Raw genomic sequence first — 22500 nt, 5'->3', positions numbered from 1 at the left:
AACTTGAAATGATTGCAATGATCCATATCCAGTTAATTTTTGCCGTTGAAGGCTAAAGTCAGCAAGGATTTTGCATGCGTCATGTTTTTATTTTTCGGTGACATTTCGGCCGCGCGCTGACGTTTTGGACTCATGACATTGTCGACCCCGGACATTTCGACCCCATTCATACATACAGCTTTTAAGTGATGTCTTATTTAAACTTATTTGGTTTCACAAGCGATTTATTTGGTTATTTACTTATTATTTATTTGATATAGACAAAGATATTGTGACTTCTCAAGGGAATTTCAAAAGTAGCCTACAAAAAACATATGATTGCATAACCATTAGTGGAATTGAGGTAAGTTTCACTTCCAAGAAAATATGTTTAAGAGAATCACAGTAAATCAAATTTATGTGTTAGATTTTTTCTATTCTATGCGAAAGAAAAGGATTAACGTCATTCACTCTTGATCTGAGGTCAAACGACCGTTTTTGTACTTGGAATGTCACCTCCAAATAGGAGTTTGACCTAAGATATATATATACTTAACATTCCTCATTGATATACAAGATTTTATCTAATTTTACCATTCATTATAAAATTCAATAAAGATTCGAAAATATATCTGTGGTGAACTGTGCTTATGATTTAGAATGATCAAAATAATTTAAGATGTTATATTCATTTTTCTTCATTTATCTATGATGAATTGTACTACTGATTTTGGATAAATTGTGAATTATCTTTTAATGAGTTCATTATGTGATACATTTTATCTCATAATCGTCATAGCTTGCTGTGAAATATTTAATTCTTGTGTGCAATGAATATTTGATTGAATTGAAATATATAAATAATATACATGCATATCTACCAAAGTACAGGAAAAATTAAATGTACTTTTTCATTTCAGCTAAGTTTATATGTTCTTTTGGTTAATAATGAAAACAACATACCAAATGTTATTTGGTATGTTGTCAAAAAGCAAAATAACTTATTTAAAAGACGTTTTAATAAATGTATAACAATGAAGCCCAGTTGTCCCGTCCGAAACGTCCGGTATTGCACTTTGGCAAACGACAGTCGTGTTTTAAATGTATCGAATGCTCATTTGGTAACGTCGCAAAGCGTATCCAATGGCTCGAAGACAAATAAAATTATCGTACACAGGAAAAGGTATCAGAAAAGACATCACCACCGCAATACCCTGCTCGTTCGTCACATAAAACGACAAAACTAGCACAGGATACAACCAACAATAACTTCCTGTGCCCACAAGTAAATGGAAAGTGCACAGGAGGATGAAGAGATACGATTAGTTTTGTGAAGATCACGGACAATTATTTTTCATTACCATTAAATGATTCATATATATATATGTTCCGGCTGCTACCAAGCAATTTTATTAAGCAGAGGAAAATATATGTAAGCTAAATGTAACAAGCATGACCCTTTGCAACCGCAAGGCCTACTACGTTTGGCGGGCTTCACGAGTCGCCCAACCGTCGACATCATTAACGGGTGACATTTTTCACTTTAATCTAGCCATATCCAACCTATGCTATTAATACCCGTGGCACTCCTGCATCTAAAGGGTTGTGTCCATCTAAACCAAGCCCCACAAGGACTGGACGGCAGTTTTTTTTTACTTTCATTCTGTTTCAAGCCTTGTTGTTTCATTCATTCCCGTGGCACCCCTCCCCTACGATAGTGATGGAGTTCAGTGCTACAGCGTGCCAAACTGGCAACACAGCAGCCACTCACACAGTTCAATGTCCTTTCTTCTTTCACGGTGCCAGTTGAGCGTGTATATTATGCATACGTACACAAACAATATATATATTATATATATATATAGCTTGCATATACAGGCGAAGAAATGTACATGTGTTAAATTAATTTAAAAAAGGACAGTTAGAGTGAAGAAATTGTAAAATAGGTATTCAGAATACGGTGATCACATTCTGTGGGCCTATTCCCATTTACTTTCCTCCAACGGTGTTCTTTCGAGTCCATTTTGCGCTTGGGTTATTACGATGACTTCGTTCGGATACAAATGACCATCCCCCCCTAATACACTGGCCAATTAACTAATATAAGCCTACAAACACACTTGTTACATTATCACATTTTACAGGACTTATCAACTTCTACATCTGCCCCAGGATCTTCAAGTTTAAATGGGGTTAGTCTGAAGATACCTACAACGTACTTCCCGTAAAAATATAACATTGTTTTCTCGAAAATACCTGCTTAGCGTCCTGCTCTTGATTCGTCAATACGTTCATTTCATGAAGACATTACGTGAACCTATATTTGAATTGACTGGCTAAGTTGGCAAAAATATACACAGTCCTTATAGCTCAAGGGATCTTTGGAAGAGAATGTGGCAGTTTCTTTGATGTATAGAGCCCTGTGTTCCAATAATGATTCTTAGTTTGCATGCTAATAAATCATATGCACTGTTATACTAGAGTGGAAATATCAGTAAATGTTAAATTCTGGGCGATTTGATTTTAGTTTATCTCTATTTGTCACAATTTGTTTATTTGAAACTGTCATGTTTTTCGATACTGTAATTATCACAAATTTCGTGTGGCATTTCCAGACGTTGTCATCCTTAGGTTTGGCATATTTTGTCCAGTTCATCTTATTACAAGTACCACACTTCATTTAATTTATTTTCTTTATTTTTTCGTTATATTTATTTTTCGTTTATCTGTTTAGTTATTATTTTTTGCTAAATAATTACAAGTCACGTGAAGCTTTGCTCATATGTAGTCTTCACCCTAGAGTTTATCATTATTATTTCTATTATCATTGTTATTATAATTATTACTATTATTATTATTATTACTGTTATTACTACTATTATCAAAAAATTTATATTTCAGGGGGGGGCGGTTCTTCGTATCGTCTTCATTAAGGCGCAATCAATCACACATTTCCTACCGGATATTTCCCAGCGTTCAGTTCGGCCTCGATAAATGAACATGATCCCTTTTTTGCCTGAAATCCACCCATTGGTCTCTTCAGCTCCAACTCACATCCAAATTATGAAAGTAGTTTAGTTATAAAAAAAAAAAAAAAAACGATATAAATAAACTTAAAAAAAAATATCGATAAATTGATAAGTTCATAGGTTATTCGATAAATTAACTGATAGACAAATCATACATAAATTGATAAATCAACTGACTAGTTAAATAAATGATTACTCGGTTGACAAATCAGTTTAATCAATTCATTAACCGGTTGACAAATCAGTTAAATCAATTGATTAATCGGTTGATAAATTGATCAGTTGGTAAATCAGCTGATGAATTGAGAATCTGATAAACAAATAAATCATTAAATGAACTGATAAATAAATGTATAAATAAACTGATAAATAAATGTATAAATAAACTGATAAATAAATGTATAAATAAACTGATAAATAAATGTATAAATAAACTGATAAACAACATAAATAGATAAATTAAAAGTACGCATCGTTGGTCAGCATTGCTCAGTTCCCCTCTCCCCAGATGCCCTCACTACACCAACCCCTCACTCCGCAGACCACTCTCAAGGTCGCCGCGTAGCCTCGCTGAATTTATTTCGACGCATACCGGTGGTGCTCAAACCGGGGTTTTCATAGCCACGACCCCACGAAATAAATATTCCTAAAAATCGCCCGGTGGCAATAGCCCTCTTTTATACACAAGTATCTTTCCATTTTCATACAGACATCTCTTCCTCTTCTACAACTACAAATCCCACGCGACCGGGTGGTCTATCCTAGCTAGACTATAGTCAGGTCGATGGGGATTCATCACCCGACAACCAACTCATACACTGGAGACAAGACCTCACTTAAGTTCCTTCCTTGTATACTACATTTAGGCACGCATGCATGCACACACACACACACATACATTCAGTTTTCCATATAGATGTATAAATGCTTGGAATAACTTAGGGGGTGATACAGTCCAAGCTGGGACAAATCATGACTTCAAATATAAATACGATCCTCAAAGGAACTGTACATTAAAGAGTAGATGGGACCCAATGGACATAGCTCTTTTTCTACACACTACAATTAGATAAACGCGCGCGCGCGCACACACACACACGATTATCCCATATAGGGCCATATATGAACACTGAGCTCTCCTTCGGGAGGGTAAAAAGCTGTCGATCAAGAGTCCAGCATATGATACAAGACCCAGGTGAATCTCCCTCTTTCCCTTTCATTCTCCCCCACCAACACACACGCACGCACGCATGCAAACACACGGCAACAGATTTTCGTTTATCCATGTATTGTTGAAAGCACTTTCGCATTCTTCGTTAGAAAACGTCTTCAGCTGATTTTCATATTTGCAACGAATTTCTCTCTTCAGGCATTAGGAGAATCCAGGATAAGTATTGGCAAGGATACGATGCAACAAACTTCACAGTTCTGCATAATTCTGACCATGCAGATGACGAGAATAAATTTCTTGAAACAAGTGAAGGATTAGCTAATTCATTTTAACCACTCTCAATAAACAAATGTTTTACATGTTCATATATTTGTCACTACAGATATCGACCAATCTTCGTGAAGTGATCAAATAATCATCAAATTTCTTCTACAATATTCTGAGCCATCTTTTCTACTATAAAATTGTATCTTTATAAACTTTTCACCCCACCATCTCAAGCCAAAGCAGGATCATTAATATGAATTTAATAATGTAACAATTTTTCAATAATCTAGTCTTACAAACCTTGAGGACCGCAATGGGCTTTTGAACCGGTCAAGTATGGTTTTTGGACCTCGCTATGAAGTATGTTTGTTTTCCCAGATCAAGACTACTTCTACAATCAAATAATACGAAAGTACCATAGGCTTCAGTTTTCTGTTGTTACTTAAAAATGGTCTTACTGGCGTTCAAGGCGATGTTCAAGAGTACGCTGTTCCACAGAGTGGAAATAACACTTTATTTGTCTTCTCAAATGCATAGGTCATGCTACGATCTTAAGTCCAATGGATTAGTCACGCGTTTCTACTTCTGCACTATTTCGTAACCCACGTACGACGTAGACATCACCCAGTGCACCATAAATATACCTCACACACCACAGATCTCACGCATTTCCTCTCACATCACACCTCCACTTAACACTTACATTTCGGTGGAACTTCACAGGGTATGACTTTACGCGACTGCCTCTCTTAGGCAACTGGTCTGGGCCCTGGTTCTTTCATTCGATTGCGGGTGCCGTGTACTAGAACGCATGTGGGCACAGAACGACCGTGCTGCCATCTCCCCTAGGCAGTTGGCACTTCATGTTCCTTTCTCAGCAGTGATTACAATGAGCGCCTCTATCCTTGGGGACAATATCACAACGAAGAGGTGGAATAATGAAGATAATGTAGTAGAAGTTAATAGTGACCAACATTCTTTATTAGTGGAGATAAGTTTCCGATCATGAAAGAATAGGTAATTATTTACAACCACGCAAACAAGTTATTTCAAAATTAAACTTGGGTTGTCTGATATTTACTTTTTAAATTATTTTGATTACTCTGATATTAGTTTCTAACTCGAAGTAATGGCTTCTATTCCAATCCACCCCTATCTATCTTGGGTTGACATTTGGAAAGCCGATGATGGAGCCCTATAAGAATTAACCAATCAGGCATTTTGAGTCCACTGCTGAACAAAGGTCTCTTCCATGCCATTCCATAACTCGCACGATGCGTCAACCTCTGCCACATCACTCCTGCAAAGTTCTCCATCTCATCTTTCCATTTATTGGTAATTGCGCATCAGAAGGTAAAAAGGTTTGATTTTTTTTTTATAAATGAAGCGTCACAGACAATTAATAATTCGAGACATGTGTGACGGCGACGGTGGTGGTGGTGATGGTGATGATGGTGATGGTGATGGTGGTAATGGTGATGGTGAAGGTGATGATGGTGATGGTGATGGAAGAAAGACACGGGTCTGGGTCCAAGATTATTCTAGCATATTATTCTAACAGATTATTCTAAGCCCTAAGCTGCTTCTGAGTTAAGAATACACTCGAACCAAGACTCGTGTCTTCTGTATCCATCTTCCTCATCATGTTTTTCATAAATACACGAGTTACTACAGGTGATTATATAAGTAATCCATAATGTGCAAGCGCATATCAAGCACACCTGAGTGTGCATGTTTCGAGTTAGAAAATATTACAAAGTACCTTTGTGTATCATAAAATAGGATTTACGAGGACACAAAGTATTGCACTGGAGGCCAGGGCTGGAAGATGAATTGCAAACAGGTATATTGCACACTGTTGACTGTTACCTTATCATGATGGTGCTTTATGATCTTGGAAAGAATTTGAACATTTTTTTCTTCGTTCGTTCGTTCCTTAGTTTGCTCGTTCGTTCGTTCGTTTGCTCGTTCGTTCGTTCGTTTGCTCGTTCGTTCGTTCGTTTGCTCGTTCGTTCGTTCGTTTGCTCGTTCGTTCGTTCGTTTGCTCGTTCGTTCGTTCGTTTGCTCGTTCGTTCGTTCGTTTGCTCGTTCGTTCGTTCGTTTGCTCGTTCGTTCGTTCGTTTGCTCGTTCGTTTGCTCGTTCGTTCGTTCGTTTGCTCGTTCGTTCGTTCGTTCGTTTGCTCGTTCGTTCGCTCGTTCGCTCGTTCGTTCGTTCGTTCGTTCGTTCCTTCGCTCGTTCGTTCGTTCGCTCGTTCGCCCGTTCGTTCATTCGTTCGCTCGTTCATTCTTTCGTTCGTTCGTTTGCTCGTTCGTTCACTCGTTCGTTCGTTCGTTTGCTCGTTCGTTTGTTTGCTCGTTCGTTTGTTTGCTCGTTCGTTCGTTTGTTTATTTATTTATTTTCTATTTATTTTTATCTATTTATTGAATACTACGCCTATGCCTCACGTTACCGACTTCCATTTCAAAGTGCCTGAAAATATGATTATTTTTTTTTTTAAATGATCTCTTCTGCATTTGGGTGTACAATCTGAACGTATTTTTTCTATTTTGGATATTTTCTCTAATTTGTTTATTATAATTTCACAACTCAATTATCCTCCTGCTTCAAATGAAAAAATATAAATTATCTCCTTTTCATTTTGTCTAGTCGTATATATTTGTGTATTATCTTATCAGTATCAGATAAGTACTTCCTATATTTCGTCATTCATAATCACTTTACCCAGATGTTATCTCTTTGTATACTTTGTCATCAAATATGGTTTCAAGATTAATTTAACATCGACACCCCATCATCTTGATTCCTATAACACGGGTTCAATGAGAATAGCTTTGTAGTCTATACTTCTCTTCTTTTACTTCGAGCCTTAGCAGTATTTGGCTAATTATAGCGATTTTTCGGACGATTGATTCTGGGCGAGACAAGAATTTGTCATCTGCCGTCTTGCTCTTATCATCCGATTTCATCAGCATTTCCTCAATTCTCTCATTCTCCTTTCTTCGTGTGGGGTGGCTATCTATGCTGAGTCGTGGAGAAGTGTCAAGCTAACACACTTATTGTCGATTTAGCAAGGTTACGAGAATCGAATGATTGTCCAACCTCTCTACCTTTTGGCCTCTACACCAGGGGTTCTCAGCCTTGCTTGGCTCATGCACCCCTTTCACCCTTTGCCAGAATGTCATTCCCCCCTCCTTTCCAAGATTGCCTGTTTCAAAAGGTGCATTCTAAATAATATGCAGATATTATCGCACAACGTAACACTTTCCTAATCCTAAGATTAACCTGGGTCGGCACTGGTATAATTCCAGCCCAGGTGACAGGCCAGAGCCTATATTTGCTTTCCTCACTCCGTAAACTTAATGTGGTTACAATTCACCCCCAGAAAACCCAAAATTCAACCCTGGGGGTGAATTTCACCCGTAATGAGAACCCCTGCTCTACACGTTCCTCGTAAGACAGGTTTATTGAACGAGTTTTCTACAGCGCAGTAGATTGATTGATTGATTTACGAGTTTTTGGCCGACGGCCAGGCACTGGGACTACAGCGCAGTAGATTAATGAACTTTATATGTACTATAGTTTTGTGGACGATACAATGAAATCCAGGTCTTTCTTTTTAGCAGACCAATAAAGAGGAACTGCTTTTATGTTTATAGTTTGACAAGCAGCCTTCAACATCAATTAATTGCATAATCAAATGCTGCGAGAAAATCAAAATGATACCGTCACTGGTCAGTTGCCGACTTGCCCTTTTTTAAACACTGTTTGCGGGGCCCCCTGAGCTGATGCATCACACAAATCATAGATGTTAGTGAATTAGGCTTCAGACATTGGTTTAGCCTTTGTAGTTTTTCATTTTGTCTAACAAAGTCTAAGAGTTTATACTTAGGCCTTTCAAAGTAAAATGATTACTTTGTCCAAGTCTTATTAAGAGTTCTAAGTACTGCAATAGTTTGACTCTTTTTCAACTTTGAAACTAGACACTATAATTAGGGTAAGAAAATCACTCATGACGAAAATAATATAAATTGATAATCTCCCAGTATTAACAACTTAAAAACAAATGAATTTGGTCGCCCGAATTTACAGCCGCTTAAGAGACAACTGGGAATCCCAGCCTCTCCTATTAATTTTTCATTACTCTTAACCAAAGTGATTAATGGTACATACGTAATACAGCCATTATATTTGCCTGCTTTAAATACCATGACGTCTTTATCTTTTCAAACAAAAACTTTGTGATCTAATTACTAGTCTAGAATAGGCTTTAGAATTTAATAATTAAGTCTGTTAGGTCCACCACTTTCGAGTGAAGTGTGATTGGAAGCTCGCTTGGGTTTTATGCTCGTTCACTTCAAGGAAGGATACATATTGCAACATCTCGAAAATATTTATTTCCGCGATCACTCACAGACGGCGATCACTCACAGACGGCGATCACTCACAGACGGCGATCACTCACAGACGGCGATCACTCACAGACGGCGATCACTCACAGACGGCGATCACTCACAGACGGCGATCACTCACAGACGGCGATCACTCACAGACGGCGATCACTCACAGACGGCGATCACTCACAGACGGCGATCACTCACAGACGGCGATCACTCACAGACGGCGATCACTCACAGACGGCGATCACTCACAGACGGCGATCACTCACAGACGGCGATCACTCACAGACGGCGATCACTCACAGACGGCGATCACTCACAGACGGCGATCACTCACAGACGGCGATCACTCACAGACGGCGATCACTCACAGACGGCGATCACTCACAGACGGCGATCACTCACAGACGGCGATCACTCACAGACGGCGATCACTCACAGACGGCGATCACTCACAGACGGCGATCACTCACAGACGGCGATCACTCACAGACGGCGATCACTCACAGACGGCGATCACTCACAGACAGCGATCACTCACAGACAGCGATCACTCACACACAGCGATCACTCAGACAGCGATCACTCACAGACAGCGATCACTCACAGACAGCGATCACTCACAGACAGCGATCACTCACAGACAGCGATCACTCACAGACAGCGATCACTCACAGACAGCGATCACTCACAGACAGCGATCACTCACAGACAGCGATCACTCACAGACAGCGATCACTCACAGACAGCGATCACTCACAGACAGCGATCACTCACAGACAGCGATCACTCACAGACAGCGATCACTCACAGACAGCGATCACTCACAGACAGCGATCACTCACAGACAGCGATCACTCACAGACAGCGATCACTCACAGACAGCGATCACTCACAGACAGCGATCACTCACAGACAGCGATCACTCACAGACAGCGATCACTCACAGACAGCGATCACTCACAGACAGCGATCACTCACAGACAGCGATCACTCACAGACAGCGATCACTCACAGACAGCGATCACTCACAGACAGCGATCACTCACAGACAGCGATCACTCACAGACAGCGATCACTCACAGACAGCGATCACTCACAGACAGCGATCACTCACAGACAGCGATCACTCACAGACAGCGATCACTCACAGACAGCGATCACTCACAGCCAGCGATCACTCACAGCCAGCGATCACTCACAGCCAGCGATCACTCACAGACAGCGATCACTCACAGACAGCGATCACTCACAGACAGCGATCACTCACAGACAGCGATCACTCACAGCCAGCGATCACTCACAGACAGCGATCACTCACAGACAGCGATCACTCACAGACAGCGATCACTCACAGCCAGCGATCACTCACAGCCAGCGATCACTCACAGCCAGAGATCACTCACAGCCAGAGATCACTCACAGCCAGAGATCACTCACAGCCAGCGATCACTCACAGCCAGCGATCACTCACAGACAGCGATCACTCACAGACAGCGAACACTCACAGACAGCGATCACTCACAGCCAGCGATCACTCACAGCCAGCGATCGCTCAAAACCCAGAGCTTACTCAGAATCAACGATCACTCAAAATAGGCAGAATCGGTAGAACTGAACAAACTGTTTACTGGACACAACTGCCTGGGACATAAACTAAAACTAAAACATTAGGAACTGACAAAATTAATACTACAAAAATTATCTAACACTCAAATGATGTATGAAACAATACCTTATACGACATTAGTATATCATTCATACGTGTGTAGATAGAAGCAAGTACTCTAAAAATAATCCTACAAGACCCGTCAAGGGTTTACAAAGAATTACCAAGACTTTTTTATGACAACTGCTGTTCATATTTCAACGGATCTTGATTCCCTTTCGCCGATGACAATTCAAAATCAAAGCCCAAGACTGTGGAATTCTTTATGCCGACGAAGAAGAAACTAATATACTTCAGCAAGAGTTTGGTGTATTCAGTATACTTAATATAGCTTCCAAGTCTATTGGGTTTAGGTTATTGAACCCACTTCCAGGTGTTGCATCTGGTGTCGGAGGGGCTTGGGCGATTTCTTTACGGGATAACGAGGTTCTGGATAAGGTTGGTGTTCGATATAGGCCTCCGTCGCTTACTACCACCTCCCCGGTCGCCAGGTATGTCTCTAAATGTCTAATGATTTCAAGTATCTTATCTCGACTCCCATACGGCGAGAGATGAAGATCCTTCGAGTGGCGAATATATCCATGAGGGGAATCATCCATTTCTGGGATAAATGAAGTTTCCAAGGTGTCTGTCTGTGTAGCCCGGTTCTTCTTGAACACAGCCGAGGATTCCTGGTTGTCGATACAGTAGCCTTCTCGTTCCACCGAACTGGAAGGCGCTGTGACTGTAGTCAGTTCATTGGTGGCGGGGGCGTTGGGAGGAGAGTCATCAGCGGCAAATGGAATAGAGTTTATTTCATATGTGGCGGGAGGTAAGTCAGCGTCGGTGACGATGATGATCGGAAGAGCATCATTGACAACCGAGGATGTTTCAGCGCTATTGGGAACGATGCCCACCTCACTGTCATCGTCACTGGTTTGTTTGTCTGTATCGTAGCGCTCTGTTACATCACCGTCGTCTATGGTGAATGTAGAGTTCTTGTCAGCGACAGCGGTGATAGAGTAATCGTCGTCGGTCAAGTCATCATCAACGTCAGCGTTGAAGGAGTTTCCTTCGTTCATGAACAACTGGACAGCCACACTTCCGAGGGAATGTAGAGGAGCGATTCCGTCGAAGTCGAAAGATTCTTCGTTGTTCCGTTCGTTCTCAACCCACCACTCTTGGGCCTTCTCGATCATCGTCCCCTTCAGGTTGTGAGTTTCCCCCAGGGGCGGCTGGGGGGACTCTCCTCGTTCCATGTGGTCGTGAGCACTCGGGGTGTTCAGGTGCATCGTGACGAGCGGACACAGCCGAACCAATTCACCCAAGGTTCTTCGAAACTGCTTCATCAGAGGGTAGGGGCACATAGCCATGCGACGAATGCATGCAGAGTCCCATTCCAACTGACGCACACGCTGGGACAAGTCATCGCTGCCGGCCTGTCGAAGAACAAGAAAAAAATGACTAGTGTGTGAGAAATTGCACGTTTTCAAGTATTAATATAGCAAAAACAGTCAACTGTACACGTACAAATGAAGTCATGTCAATTCTTATAAATCAAACTTTATCAGATTTTGATACGATTGAGAACCACTAAAAGTTAACACTCCCCACTCTCACCTGACATAGGCGTATTCGAAGTAATCTGTCCTTCTCATAAGCGTCGGGCACGCAGGACGGCGCCCCGAACTCGTCACAGCTTTTGTGATGGTGTTCCTCCGTTGTGCTCTTCAACATGGCTTGACAACAGTCCGACCGTAGATTCTCTTCTTCATTGCCGAATGCTTCCCCTAAGCCAGCCATCTTCTGGAGCACAGGGTGTCAAGAGGAATCAGAAACCTAATGTACATTCCTTCAACATTATGTAATACGTTTTAATATAGTCTTGCTGCATTGCTTCTGACCTGGGCAGTGGGCAGGAGATAGGGGTGACTTCATCCATGAGTAGCTAAGATGAGAGGGGAGGAGGAAAGGTGGTGGATAGGAGAGGAATGGGTGGGAGTGGGTGCGAGCCTTTGACTTAGCTACCTCCCTTATAGGCTACCCCCCGTGTAAGGCGGAAAAAGCCTTTGGTATATGTATGTATGTATGTATGTACCTCTCTTATAAGGAAGAAGCCGCCCTAGGTATATATAGATAGTTACAGAAAACCCCTGATAGTTTCTCTAGCTAAACGTTTTATATATTGTTATTTTCATTTAACTATTTAATTTTCCCTGTCACCAGAAAGGTAATCTGATTGGCCAGGATACTTCTTCAGTTAAGACTGCGTGCACTAGTCTCTTGGCGGATATTCGGACTTAAGTCGACCTGAAATGCAATGTATTTCTAACTCATAATTGTAGGATGATGGAACGGATCTTGAACATGCAGCGCTGGTGATTTTGATTCAGTTTTGTGTGTTATGCTGGTGGTGTTGTGGTGATGCTGGTGGTGGTAACGGTGATGCTAGTGATGGCGATGTTAGTGTAGGTGGAGGTGGTGGAGGTGATAGTGGTGGAGGTGATAGTAGTGGAGGTGATAGTAGTGGTGATAGTAGTGGTGATAGTAGTGGTGATAGTAGTGGTGATAGTAGTGGTGATAGTAGTGGTGATAGTAGTGGTGATAGTAGTGGTGATAGTAGTGGTGATAGTAGTGGTGATAGTAGTGGTGATAGTAGTGGTGATAGTAGTGGTGATAGTAGTGTTGGCCGAGATTATGGCACTACATGTCATACAAGTGCTAATTAAGGCAATCGATTACAAGAAAAGACAATGCATTGAGTGCCGTAGTTGACTTCGTAAACTCCGTTGTGACGAGCGCTAATCCACCATCCTGCAACAGAAGAAGAGGACTTCTTGACGATTTTATTCGGTGTCGAAAGCACCTCAAGGAGGTTATTGAACAGCAGTACATAAACACTGCATACACGAGACAATACGATGGGAACCCTTGATCTAGATCGCTACCCCGTCCAGATCGAAACCTCAACTTACCGCAGCGTTTCTCAACCTTTTCCGACCTTAACACCCCCTGTTATGTCTAAACAGTCCAACACCCCTATCTTGTTATTAGAAGGATAAAAGGAAGTAAAGTGTACTGCTCTATTTATTTTCTTGAGAATTGAAATAAATTGACAATATTATTTGTGGAAGAAACAAGAATACCTTAGAAAAATAAAATAGCATGGAAAAAGTCAAGTATGCACAAGTAGGTAATCAATGATGCATATAAATTTGTGTGCATCGCTTTCCAACACCCCCTATAATTTATTTCAGCACCCCCAGGAGGTGCTAGCCCCTCAGGTTGGGAAACTGACTTAGCGGCATGATATTACAAAGGATTACAAAGGCGGAGCATGCCGACAGAAGACCTTTTGATCCATATCTAGGTCGGATGCGAAAAAAAATCATAATAATAAAATAATAAATAAAAACTATGACGTCTGCTGTCAACAGATTCGGTATTCATTACATTGCAAAAGTGAAGGAGAGCTGTTGTATGATCAGCATTCGTAGTTTTCTTTTATGCGCTTTCTGACAAGGACGACGCCGATACTGATAAAACAACACCTCTGTTTTTTTCAAGTCGGTTTATCTGTGTATCTGCGCCAATGTACCTCACCACTTGTTCCACCCCCACCCCCCTCCTAGTCTTGGATCCCCGTGTGGAATGTAGACATTTAATGAAATCAATATTTCAGGGGCTTTAGACATCTCTACTGATCAGTCACGCAAGTTTTTTTTTTTTTACTATTGGAGACTCAACTCCCACAATAGAATGATTATCACTTGTACCTTCTACTATCCTTCCTATCTATCGACCTCAGATATCTCCTTACCACCCTTATGACGAAACCTCTTCGGCAAAATACTTTCCCTAAGAATGGAAGAACCCGTTACTTCGTAAGGGATCCGAAATATATAATTATATATTTCGGATCCCTTACGTACGCGGGTGGCAAAATCGGAAGCGCGTTGGTATCGCACTCGCTTAGTTGTGGGTTCGAATCCCGTACTCCCTAAAGCGCATAGGACACGGATGAAGATTTCGGCCGCAGTTACTTAGCGCCTCCCGGCGTAAACTCGTCACTTTCTGTCCCAAAAGTCTACAAACCTCCGATGGTGTGGATGACAACATTATCATCCCGCGTGGCGACGAGGACGAGAAGGACGAAGATCGTGACAATGAAGACGACATTTGCTGAATCGGCTGTCCACGAGAATCTGCCTCTCCTACCGAGAAAAAAAAAAGGAAAAAAAGAAAAAAGAAAAAAAAAAAGAAAAAAAAAGGAAACGCACATTGACGAAAATGTACCACACGCTCAGTATCTATTTTATCTATGAAATCGATAAAGATAATAATAGATAAATAAATAAGTAAACAAATAAATAAATAAAATAGAATAAATAAAATGAAAAATAAAATAATAAAACTAAAATAAAAAATAAAAAATATAATAAAATAAAATAGAATAAAATAGAAATATTAACATTGGAATCCCACCAACTCTTGAATACTATTACATGCAGTCAGTGTTTTATCTTATCTCCTAATTACATTTATTCATTCACTTATTTACCTATTTATCTATTTATTTATTTTTTGTCCCCTATGTTCCGGTCATGTCTATTGATAATGTTATTACCTCTTCATTTATTTTCTTCCCTAATTCCTCGTGATTTGTTAACGACCAGGTGCCTATCTCTGGTACCCTACACATTTATACAACACTCGTGTACGCATGCACACGCACACGTACACGCGCACGCACGCACACACACACACACACACATACACACACACACACACATACACACACACACGCACGCGCGCACACACGCACGCGCGCACACGCCACACGCACGCGCGCGCACGCCACACGCACGCGCACTCACACGCACGCGCAAACACGCACGCGCACTCACACGCAAACGCATACACGTACGCGCACACACGCACGCGCACACACATGCATACGCACACAAACGCACGCACGCGCACACGCGCGCACACACGCACGCACACGCACGCGCACACGCACGCACACGCACGCACGCGCACACGCACGCACACGCACGCACGCACGCACACACGCGCACGCTACGAACGTTGCTCCCTTATTTTGTAGTGCTAGATAATACAAATACATTAAGAACACGCACAAGACTGCGCGCGCACGCACACACACACACGCATACAAGCAGACCTTTGCTCGGCTCGATGGCGCAGTGGTAGCGTACGCAACCGCTACTCCAGGGGCCCGAGTTTGAATCCCGTCCAGAGTAGAAATAATCTCAGTACCGCTGCTCTGCGAGCCGTTACTACAGCTCTCGTGGGTGGGGAGTTGGGATTATGTGTGTGTAAGGCAGCATTACCCACATATCGGTCATATGAGCTCAACTCTCATCCGGGAGGCTAATAGCTGTCAGTCACGAGTCCAAAACGTGATTCAAGACCATGGTGAATCACTTTTTTTCTTCTTTAAGACAATTCTGCTACTTGTTTCCTCAATGTCTAATGAAGGCACAGCTTCAATTATATTTACAAGTTTTCTCTATTGGCTACAAGCATAAAAGAAAACGTAATTTTGAGGGGTGACCATATATTATGACAGTTCCAAGTGGGAGGAGGGGATCAGGCAACATGATCAATTGGTGGGACTTATGCGGGGGGGGGGGTAGTGGGGGGATGAAATAGGAATAGGGGAGGAAGGTACAAGGTAAGAGGAAGTTTGAAATAATAGGTAAAAACTGGGAGCAATGGTAGAATGGGAAGAACGTGAGAAAGGGGTAAGGGAGAAGGAAGTAAGATAGGTCCAAATATACGAACAAACACTTGGGTTAGGCAAAACACATTAGGAATTGAAAAAGTGGGAAAGATGAAAAAAAAAAGGACATCGAGAGCCGAAATAATACGTTGGGAGCCGAAACAAAAATGGGAATTTAAAAACACGGAGGGTATTAACAAAACCATAAACAAATCTTCGGAGGTGCAACCAAACCTTGGTAGGTTAAAACAAACCTTGGATGATTATAGAAACACTGCGAGTTCAAACAAACGTTGGTAACTAAAGCAAACGTTGGTAACTAAAGCAAACATTGGTAACTAAAGCAAACATTGGTAACTAAAGCAAACATTGGTAACTAAAGCAAACATTGGTAACTAAAGCAAACATTGGTAACTAAAGCAAACATTGGTAACTAAAGCAAACATTGGTAACTATAGTAAGCGTTGGGACCGGGAAAAGCGTTGGGGCCGGGAAAAGCGTTGGGGCCGGGAAAAGCGTTGGGGCCGGGAAAAGCGTTGGGGCCGGGAAAAGCGTTGGGACCGGGAAAAGCGTTGGGGCCGGGAAAAGCGTTGGGGCCGGGAAAAGCGTTGGGACCGGGAAAAGCGTTGGGGCCGGGAAAAGCGTTGGGGCCGGGAAAAGCGTTGGGGCCGGGAAAAGCGTTGGGGCCGGGAAAAGCGTTGGGGCCAGGAAAAGCGTTGGGGCCGGGAAAAGCGTTGGAAAGACGCTGGGCGTTGGAAAAATGTTGGATTAGAAAAATTTGGGACTTAAAAACATTAGGAATTAAAAAGAAACAGTTAAACGTTCGTAGGCAAAGAAAAAAACTTGGGATTTACAAACATTGGAAGTTAAAAAAAAAATTAGGTGTAAGAAAACGTTGTTAGTTAAAAAGCATTGAGCGTTTAAAATTTGCGAGAAAAAATAAAAACTGAAATGGAAGGAAAAATTGAGGAGGGAAATGACACGTGGGTGGAGGGTATATATTGATGGGAAATAAACAGCTTTTGGAAATAATACGTTGGAGTGAAAACCACAGAAAATTTTTGAGAGACATGTAGGAGAGAGAGAGAGAGCTGTGTCGAATAGGTATGGAGAATTGGTAACTAGGGATGTAGGGAGAGAATTAACGAGACAGAAGAGGGAGGGAGGAAAGGGAAAAGGTGGGAGATGGCGAGGAAAGAAAGAAATGGAAGAAAAGGAGAAGAGTAGAAGAAAGAAGGGGAGAGGGAGGAGAGAAAGAAGGGGCAGAGGGAGGAGAGAAAGAAGGGGGAGAGGGAGGAGAGAAAGAAGGGGGAGAGGGAGGAGAGAAAGAAGGGGGAGAGAGGAAGGAGAGAAAGAAGGGGGAGAGAGGAAGGAGAGAAAGAAGGGGAGAGAGGAAGGAGAGAAAGAAGGGGAGAGAGGAAGGAGAGAAAGAGGGGGGGGAGGAAGGAGAGAAAGAAGGGGGAGAGAGGAAGGAGAGAAAGAAGGGGAGGAAGGAGAGAAAGAAGGGGGAGAGGAAGGAGAGAAAGAAGGGGGAGAGAGGAAGGAGAGAAAGAAGGGGGAGAGAGGAAGGGGGAGAGAGGAAGGGGGAGAGAGGAAGGGGGAGAGAGGAAGGAGAGAAAGAAGGGGGAGAGAGGAAGGAGAGAAAGAAGGAGGAGAGAGGAAGGAGAGAAAGAAGGAGGAGAGAGGAAGGAGAGAAAGAAGGGGGAGAGAGGAAGGAGAGAAAGAAGGAGGAGAGAGGAAGGAGAGAAAGAAGGGGGAGAGAGGAAGGAGAGAAAGAAGGGGGAGAGAGGAAGGAGAGAAAGAAGGGGGAGAGAGGAAGGAGAGAAAGAAGGGGGAGAGAGGAAGGAGAGAAAGAAGGGGGAGAGAGGAAGGAGAGAAAGAAGGGGGGGGGAGGAAGGAGAGAAAGAAGGGGGAGAGAGGAAGGAGAGAAAGAAGGGGGAGAGAGGAAGGAGAGAAAGAAGGGGGAGAGAGGAAGGAGAGAAAGAAGGGGGAGAGAGGAAGGAGAGAAAGAAGGGGGAGAGAGGAAGGAGAGAAAGAAGGGGGAGAGAGGAAGGAGAGAAAGAAGGGGGAGAGAGGAAGGAGAGAAAGAAGGGGGAGAGAGGAAGGAGAGAAAGAAGGGGGAGAGAGGAAGGAGAGAAAGAAGGGGGAGAGAGGAAGGAGAGAAAGAAGGGGGAGAGAGGAAGGAGAGAAAGTGGGGGGAGAGAGGAAGGAGAGAAAGAAGGGGAGAGAGGAAGGAGAGAAAGAAGGGGAAGAGGGAGGAGAGAAAGAAGGGGAGAGGGAGGAGAGAAAGAAGGGGGAGAGGGAGGAGAGAAAGAAGGAGGAGAGGGAAGAGAGAAAGAAGGGGGAGAGGGAAGGGGGAGAGGGAAGTGAGAAAGAAGGGGGAGAGGGAAGAGAGAAAGAAGGGGGAGAGGGAGGAGAGAAAAAAGGGGGAGAGAGGAAGGAGAGAAAGTGGGGGGAGAGAGGAAGGAGAGAAAGTGGGGGGAGAGGAAGGAGAGAGGAAAGAGGAAGGAGAGAGGAAGGAGAGAGGAAGGAGAGAGGAAGGAGAGAAAGTGGGGGAGAGAGGAAGGAGAGAAAGAAGGGGAGAGGGAGGAGAGAAAGAAGGGGGAGAGGGAGGAGAGAAAGAAGGGGGAGAGAGGAAGGAGAGAAAGAGGGGGAGAGAGGAAGGATAGAAGGAGGTGGAAGAGAGGAAGGAGAGAAGGAGGTGGAAGAGAGGAAGGAGAGAAGGAGGTGGAAGAGAGGAAGGAGAGAAGGAGGTGGAAGAGAGGAAGGAGAGGAGGAGGTGGAAGAGAGGAAGGAGAGGAGGAGGTGGAAGAGAGGAAGGATAGAAGGAGGTGGAAGAGAGGAAGGATAGAAGCAGGTGGAAGAGAGGAAGGAGAGGAGGAGGTGGAAGAGAGGAAGGAGAGAAGGTGGAAAAGAGGAAGGAGAGAAGGAGGTGGAAGAAAGGAAGGAGAGGAGGTGGAAGAGAGGAAGGAGAGGAGGAGGTGGAAGAGAGGAAAGAGAGAAGGAGGCGGAAGAGAGGAAGGGAAGGAACAAGTGGGTGTGAATATTGGAAAAGGAAATGAGACAAGAAAACGTACGAGTCTTGTTTGTGTCGAAGATTAGAGGTGAAGCAAGAAAGCGAAATATGCTCGAGCTTTAGTCCCTTAATATGCCAGAGCTTAAGTCCCTTAAGTATCACCGATCAATCGTGAAAAATACATCTTTACCGAGAAATCCCGAGGATTGGGTTTAAATACGACTACTTTCGGAAATATCTGAAAACCGTCTGTACACTTAAAGGCACATTAATGATTGATAGGTGAAGGGTGAGGCGCCTCCTACCGTAGGCCCGTAGCTGCGACCGAAGCCGTCACTGCTGTCCTATTATTATGTTTGGACTGTTGGCGCAGGTAACAGTCACTGATGTGAATCGGAGAGAAGTGCGAGACTCGCACCCATAATTAAGCGATTCCGAAACCAAGACGCTTCCGATGACGTCATCAACGCGCCCTCAGAAGTGGGTATTACAAAGGCGAAGCATGCCGATAGGAGACCTTTTGGTCCATAACTAGGTCGGATGCTGAAAAAGTATATAATAATGATAAATATAATAATTAATTATGATAATATAAATAATAGAATAAATAAATGCATAGGTATAGTTATAATAAACCAGCAGATAAATAGTAAATAAATTGACATAACTAATATGAGAGGGACAATAGAATGATTACCCCGTAGTAAGTGACCGAGTTACCTTCAACACTTTTCAATTAAAAGAAAAATAATAATGATAAATAAATAAATAAATAAAAATAAATAAAATAAAAGTTTTTCCACCTTCAGAACCCCCATTTCAATCTAACCCTCTTGTTGTGACATCGATTTGACCATTGATAAGCACAAGAATCAAGCGCGAACGACCTTCTTGAAAGGTCCCTGTCCCGTCTATTATGGACTTTGACCTTCCAGGCATCATAGTCCTTCGCCATTATCCTGACCTACCACGCCTCGAGTACGCAACATTTCCCCCCCGAGGCCGCCTAGTTACCCCCACGAGTTTCTACAAACAAGATTGAAATCGAAAACGCGACCTTCGTGTGGGCCCTAGACGCCCCAATTACTTTCACACCTGGACACCTTGGTGGTCTGTTGAGACACCAGACTCCCCTCCCGGTTCTCCATGAATCCTCAGGACCAACGAGTGTTTTCACTTGGCCACAATAAGCTGCCAAATAAATACCCAGGGAACGTGGAGGGCAAACAACAAAGATCTTCTAAGAGGGTAATGGGGTGCTAGGGTTAAGGATCAAGAGGACAAGGATCAGTGCATGGGTTGAGCGAGCTTCAAATCAAAGGATCCACACGTGGGTCACGTAGGCACATATGGAAATAAAATTATATAAAATGGGGAAGAGTAATGACAATGAATGAAAATGAACGAATGACAAAAGAGGAAAAAGAAGAATAAGAGGAAAAGGAGAGGTGTGTGCGCGTGTGTGTGCGTGTGTGTGCGTGCGTGTGTGTGCGTGCGTGTGCGCGTGTGCGTGCGCCTGTGCGTAGGCGTGTGTGTGCGTGTGCGCGTGAGTGCGTGTGTGTGTGCGTGTGCGCGTGAGTGCGTGTGTGTGTGCGCGCGTGCGTGTGTGTGTGCGCGCGTGCGTGTGTGTGTGTGTGTGTGCGCGCGCGTCCGTGTGTGTGTGTGTGCGCGCGTCCGTGTGTGTGTGTGTGTGTGCGCGTCCGTGTGTGTGTGCGCGCGCGCGTGTCTGTATGCGTGCAAACGTGAGTGCGTGTATGCGTGCAAACGTGAGTGCGTGTATGCGTGCGAACGTGAGTGCGTATATGCGTGCGAACGTGCGTGTATGCGTGCGAACGTGCGTGTATGCGTGCGAACGTGCGTGTATGCGTGCGAACGTGAGTGCGTGTATGCGTGCGAACGTGCGTGCGTGTATGCGTGCGAACGTGAGTGCGTGTATGCGTGCGAACGTGAGTGCGTGTATGCGTGCGAACGTGAGTGCGTGTATGCGTGCGAACGTGAGTGCGTGTATGCGTGCGAACGTGCGTGCGTGTATGCGTGCGAACGTGCGTGCGTGTATGCGTGCGAACGTGAGTGCGTGTATGCGTGCGAACGTGAGTGCGTGTATGCGTGCGAACGTGAGTGCGTGTATGCGTGCGAACGTGAGTGCGTGTATGCGTGCGAACGTGCGTGCGTGTATGCGTGCGAACGTGCGTGCGTGTATGCGTGCGAACGTGCGTGCGTGTATGCGTGCGAACGTGCGTGCGTGTATGCGTGCGAACGTGCGTGCGTGTATGCGTGCGTGTATGCGTGCGAACGTGCGTGCGTGTATGCGTGCGAACGTGCGTGCGTGTATGCGTGCGAACGTGCGTGCGTGTATGCGTGCGAACGTGCGTGCGTGTATGCGTGCGAACGTGCGTGCGTGTATGCGTGCGAACGTGCGTGCGTGTATGCGTGCGTGTATGCGTGCGTGTATGCGTGCGTGTATGCGTGCGTGTATGCGTGCGTGTATGCGTGCGAACGTGTACGTGCGTGTATGCGTGCGTACGTGTATGCATGCGTACGTGTATGCATGCGTACGTGTATGCATGCGTACGTGCTTGCGTGTATGCGTGCGTACGTGTATGCGTGCGTACGTGTCCGTGTATGCGTGCGTACGTACGTGCGTGTATGCGTGCGTACGTGCGTGTATGCTTGCGAACGTACGTGTATGCGAGCGAACGTGCGTGTATGTGTGCGAACGTGCGTGTATGCGTGCGAACGTGCGTGTATGCGTGCGAACGTGCGTGTATGCGTGCGAACGTGCGTGTATGCGTGCGAACGTGCGTGTATGCGTGCGAACATGCGTGTATGCGTGCGAACGTGCGTGTATGCGTGCGAACGTGCGTGTATGCGTGCGAACGTGCGTGTATGCGTGCGAACGTGCGTGTATGCGTGCGAACGTGCGTGTATGCGTGCGAACGTGCGTGTATGCGTGCGAACATGCGTGTATGCGTGCGAATCTGCGTGCGTGCGTGCGTGTATGTGTGTGCGTGTATGTGTGTGCGTGTGTGTGTGCGTGTGTGTGTGCGTGCGTGTGTGCGTGCGTGCATGTGTGTGCGTGCGTGTATGTGTGTGCGTGCGTGTATGTGTGTGCGTGCGTGCGTGTGCGCGTGCGTACGTGCAAGCAGTTATAAATGGCAAAACTTCTAGATGGAAAATGTTACGAGTGGAGTTCCTTAGGGTTCCGTTCTTGGGCCACTTCTATTCATCGTATATGTAAACAAT

At 44.1% G+C, this 22500-nt stretch overlaps 2 protein-coding genes across 4 annotated transcripts in view; both read right to left on the bottom strand.

Moving 5' to 3' along the window:
* LKRSDH (lysine ketoglutarate reductase/saccharopine dehydrogenase) overlaps positions 1-5285 on the bottom strand; it is a 61086-nt gene extending 55801 nt beyond the window's left edge. Inside the window, exon 1 of one of the 2 annotated variants that reach the window (XM_076200488.1) lies at positions 5150-5285. The gene's annotated coding sequence lies outside the window, so the exon portion shown is untranslated. Of the gene's footprint in view, positions 1-4746; positions 5052-5149 lie in introns of those variants that run through there. The other variant, XM_076200487.1, reaches the window with a different exon arrangement.
* A 5104-nt stretch (positions 5286-10389) lies between these two features.
* Positions 10390-22500, bottom strand: part of LOC143034155 (uncharacterized) — a 14002-nt gene continuing 1891 nt past the window's right edge. Inside the window, exons 2-4 of one of the 2 annotated variants that reach the window (XM_076200100.1) lie at positions 14588-14706; positions 12113-12298; positions 10390-11931 (exon numbers count right to left, since the gene is read on the bottom strand). In XM_076200100.1, coding sequence (XP_076056215.1) covers positions 10807-11931; positions 12113-12298; positions 14588-14706 — 1430 coding nt within the window. In that variant the 3' untranslated portion in view covers positions 10390-10806. The remainder of the gene's footprint in view (positions 11932-12112; positions 12299-14587; positions 14707-22500) is intronic. The other variant, XM_076200101.1, reaches the window with a different exon arrangement.

The sequence above is a fragment of the Oratosquilla oratoria genome, chromosome 17 (genome assembly GCF_046742065.1).
Source record: "Oratosquilla oratoria isolate Oo_2021 chromosome 17, ASM4674206v1, whole genome shotgun sequence".
NCBI lineage: Eukaryota > Metazoa > Arthropoda > Malacostraca > Stomatopoda > Squillidae > Oratosquilla > Oratosquilla oratoria.
The sequence above is the reverse complement of the archived record's forward strand: the minus strand, read 5'-3'. Positions and strand labels throughout refer to the sequence as shown.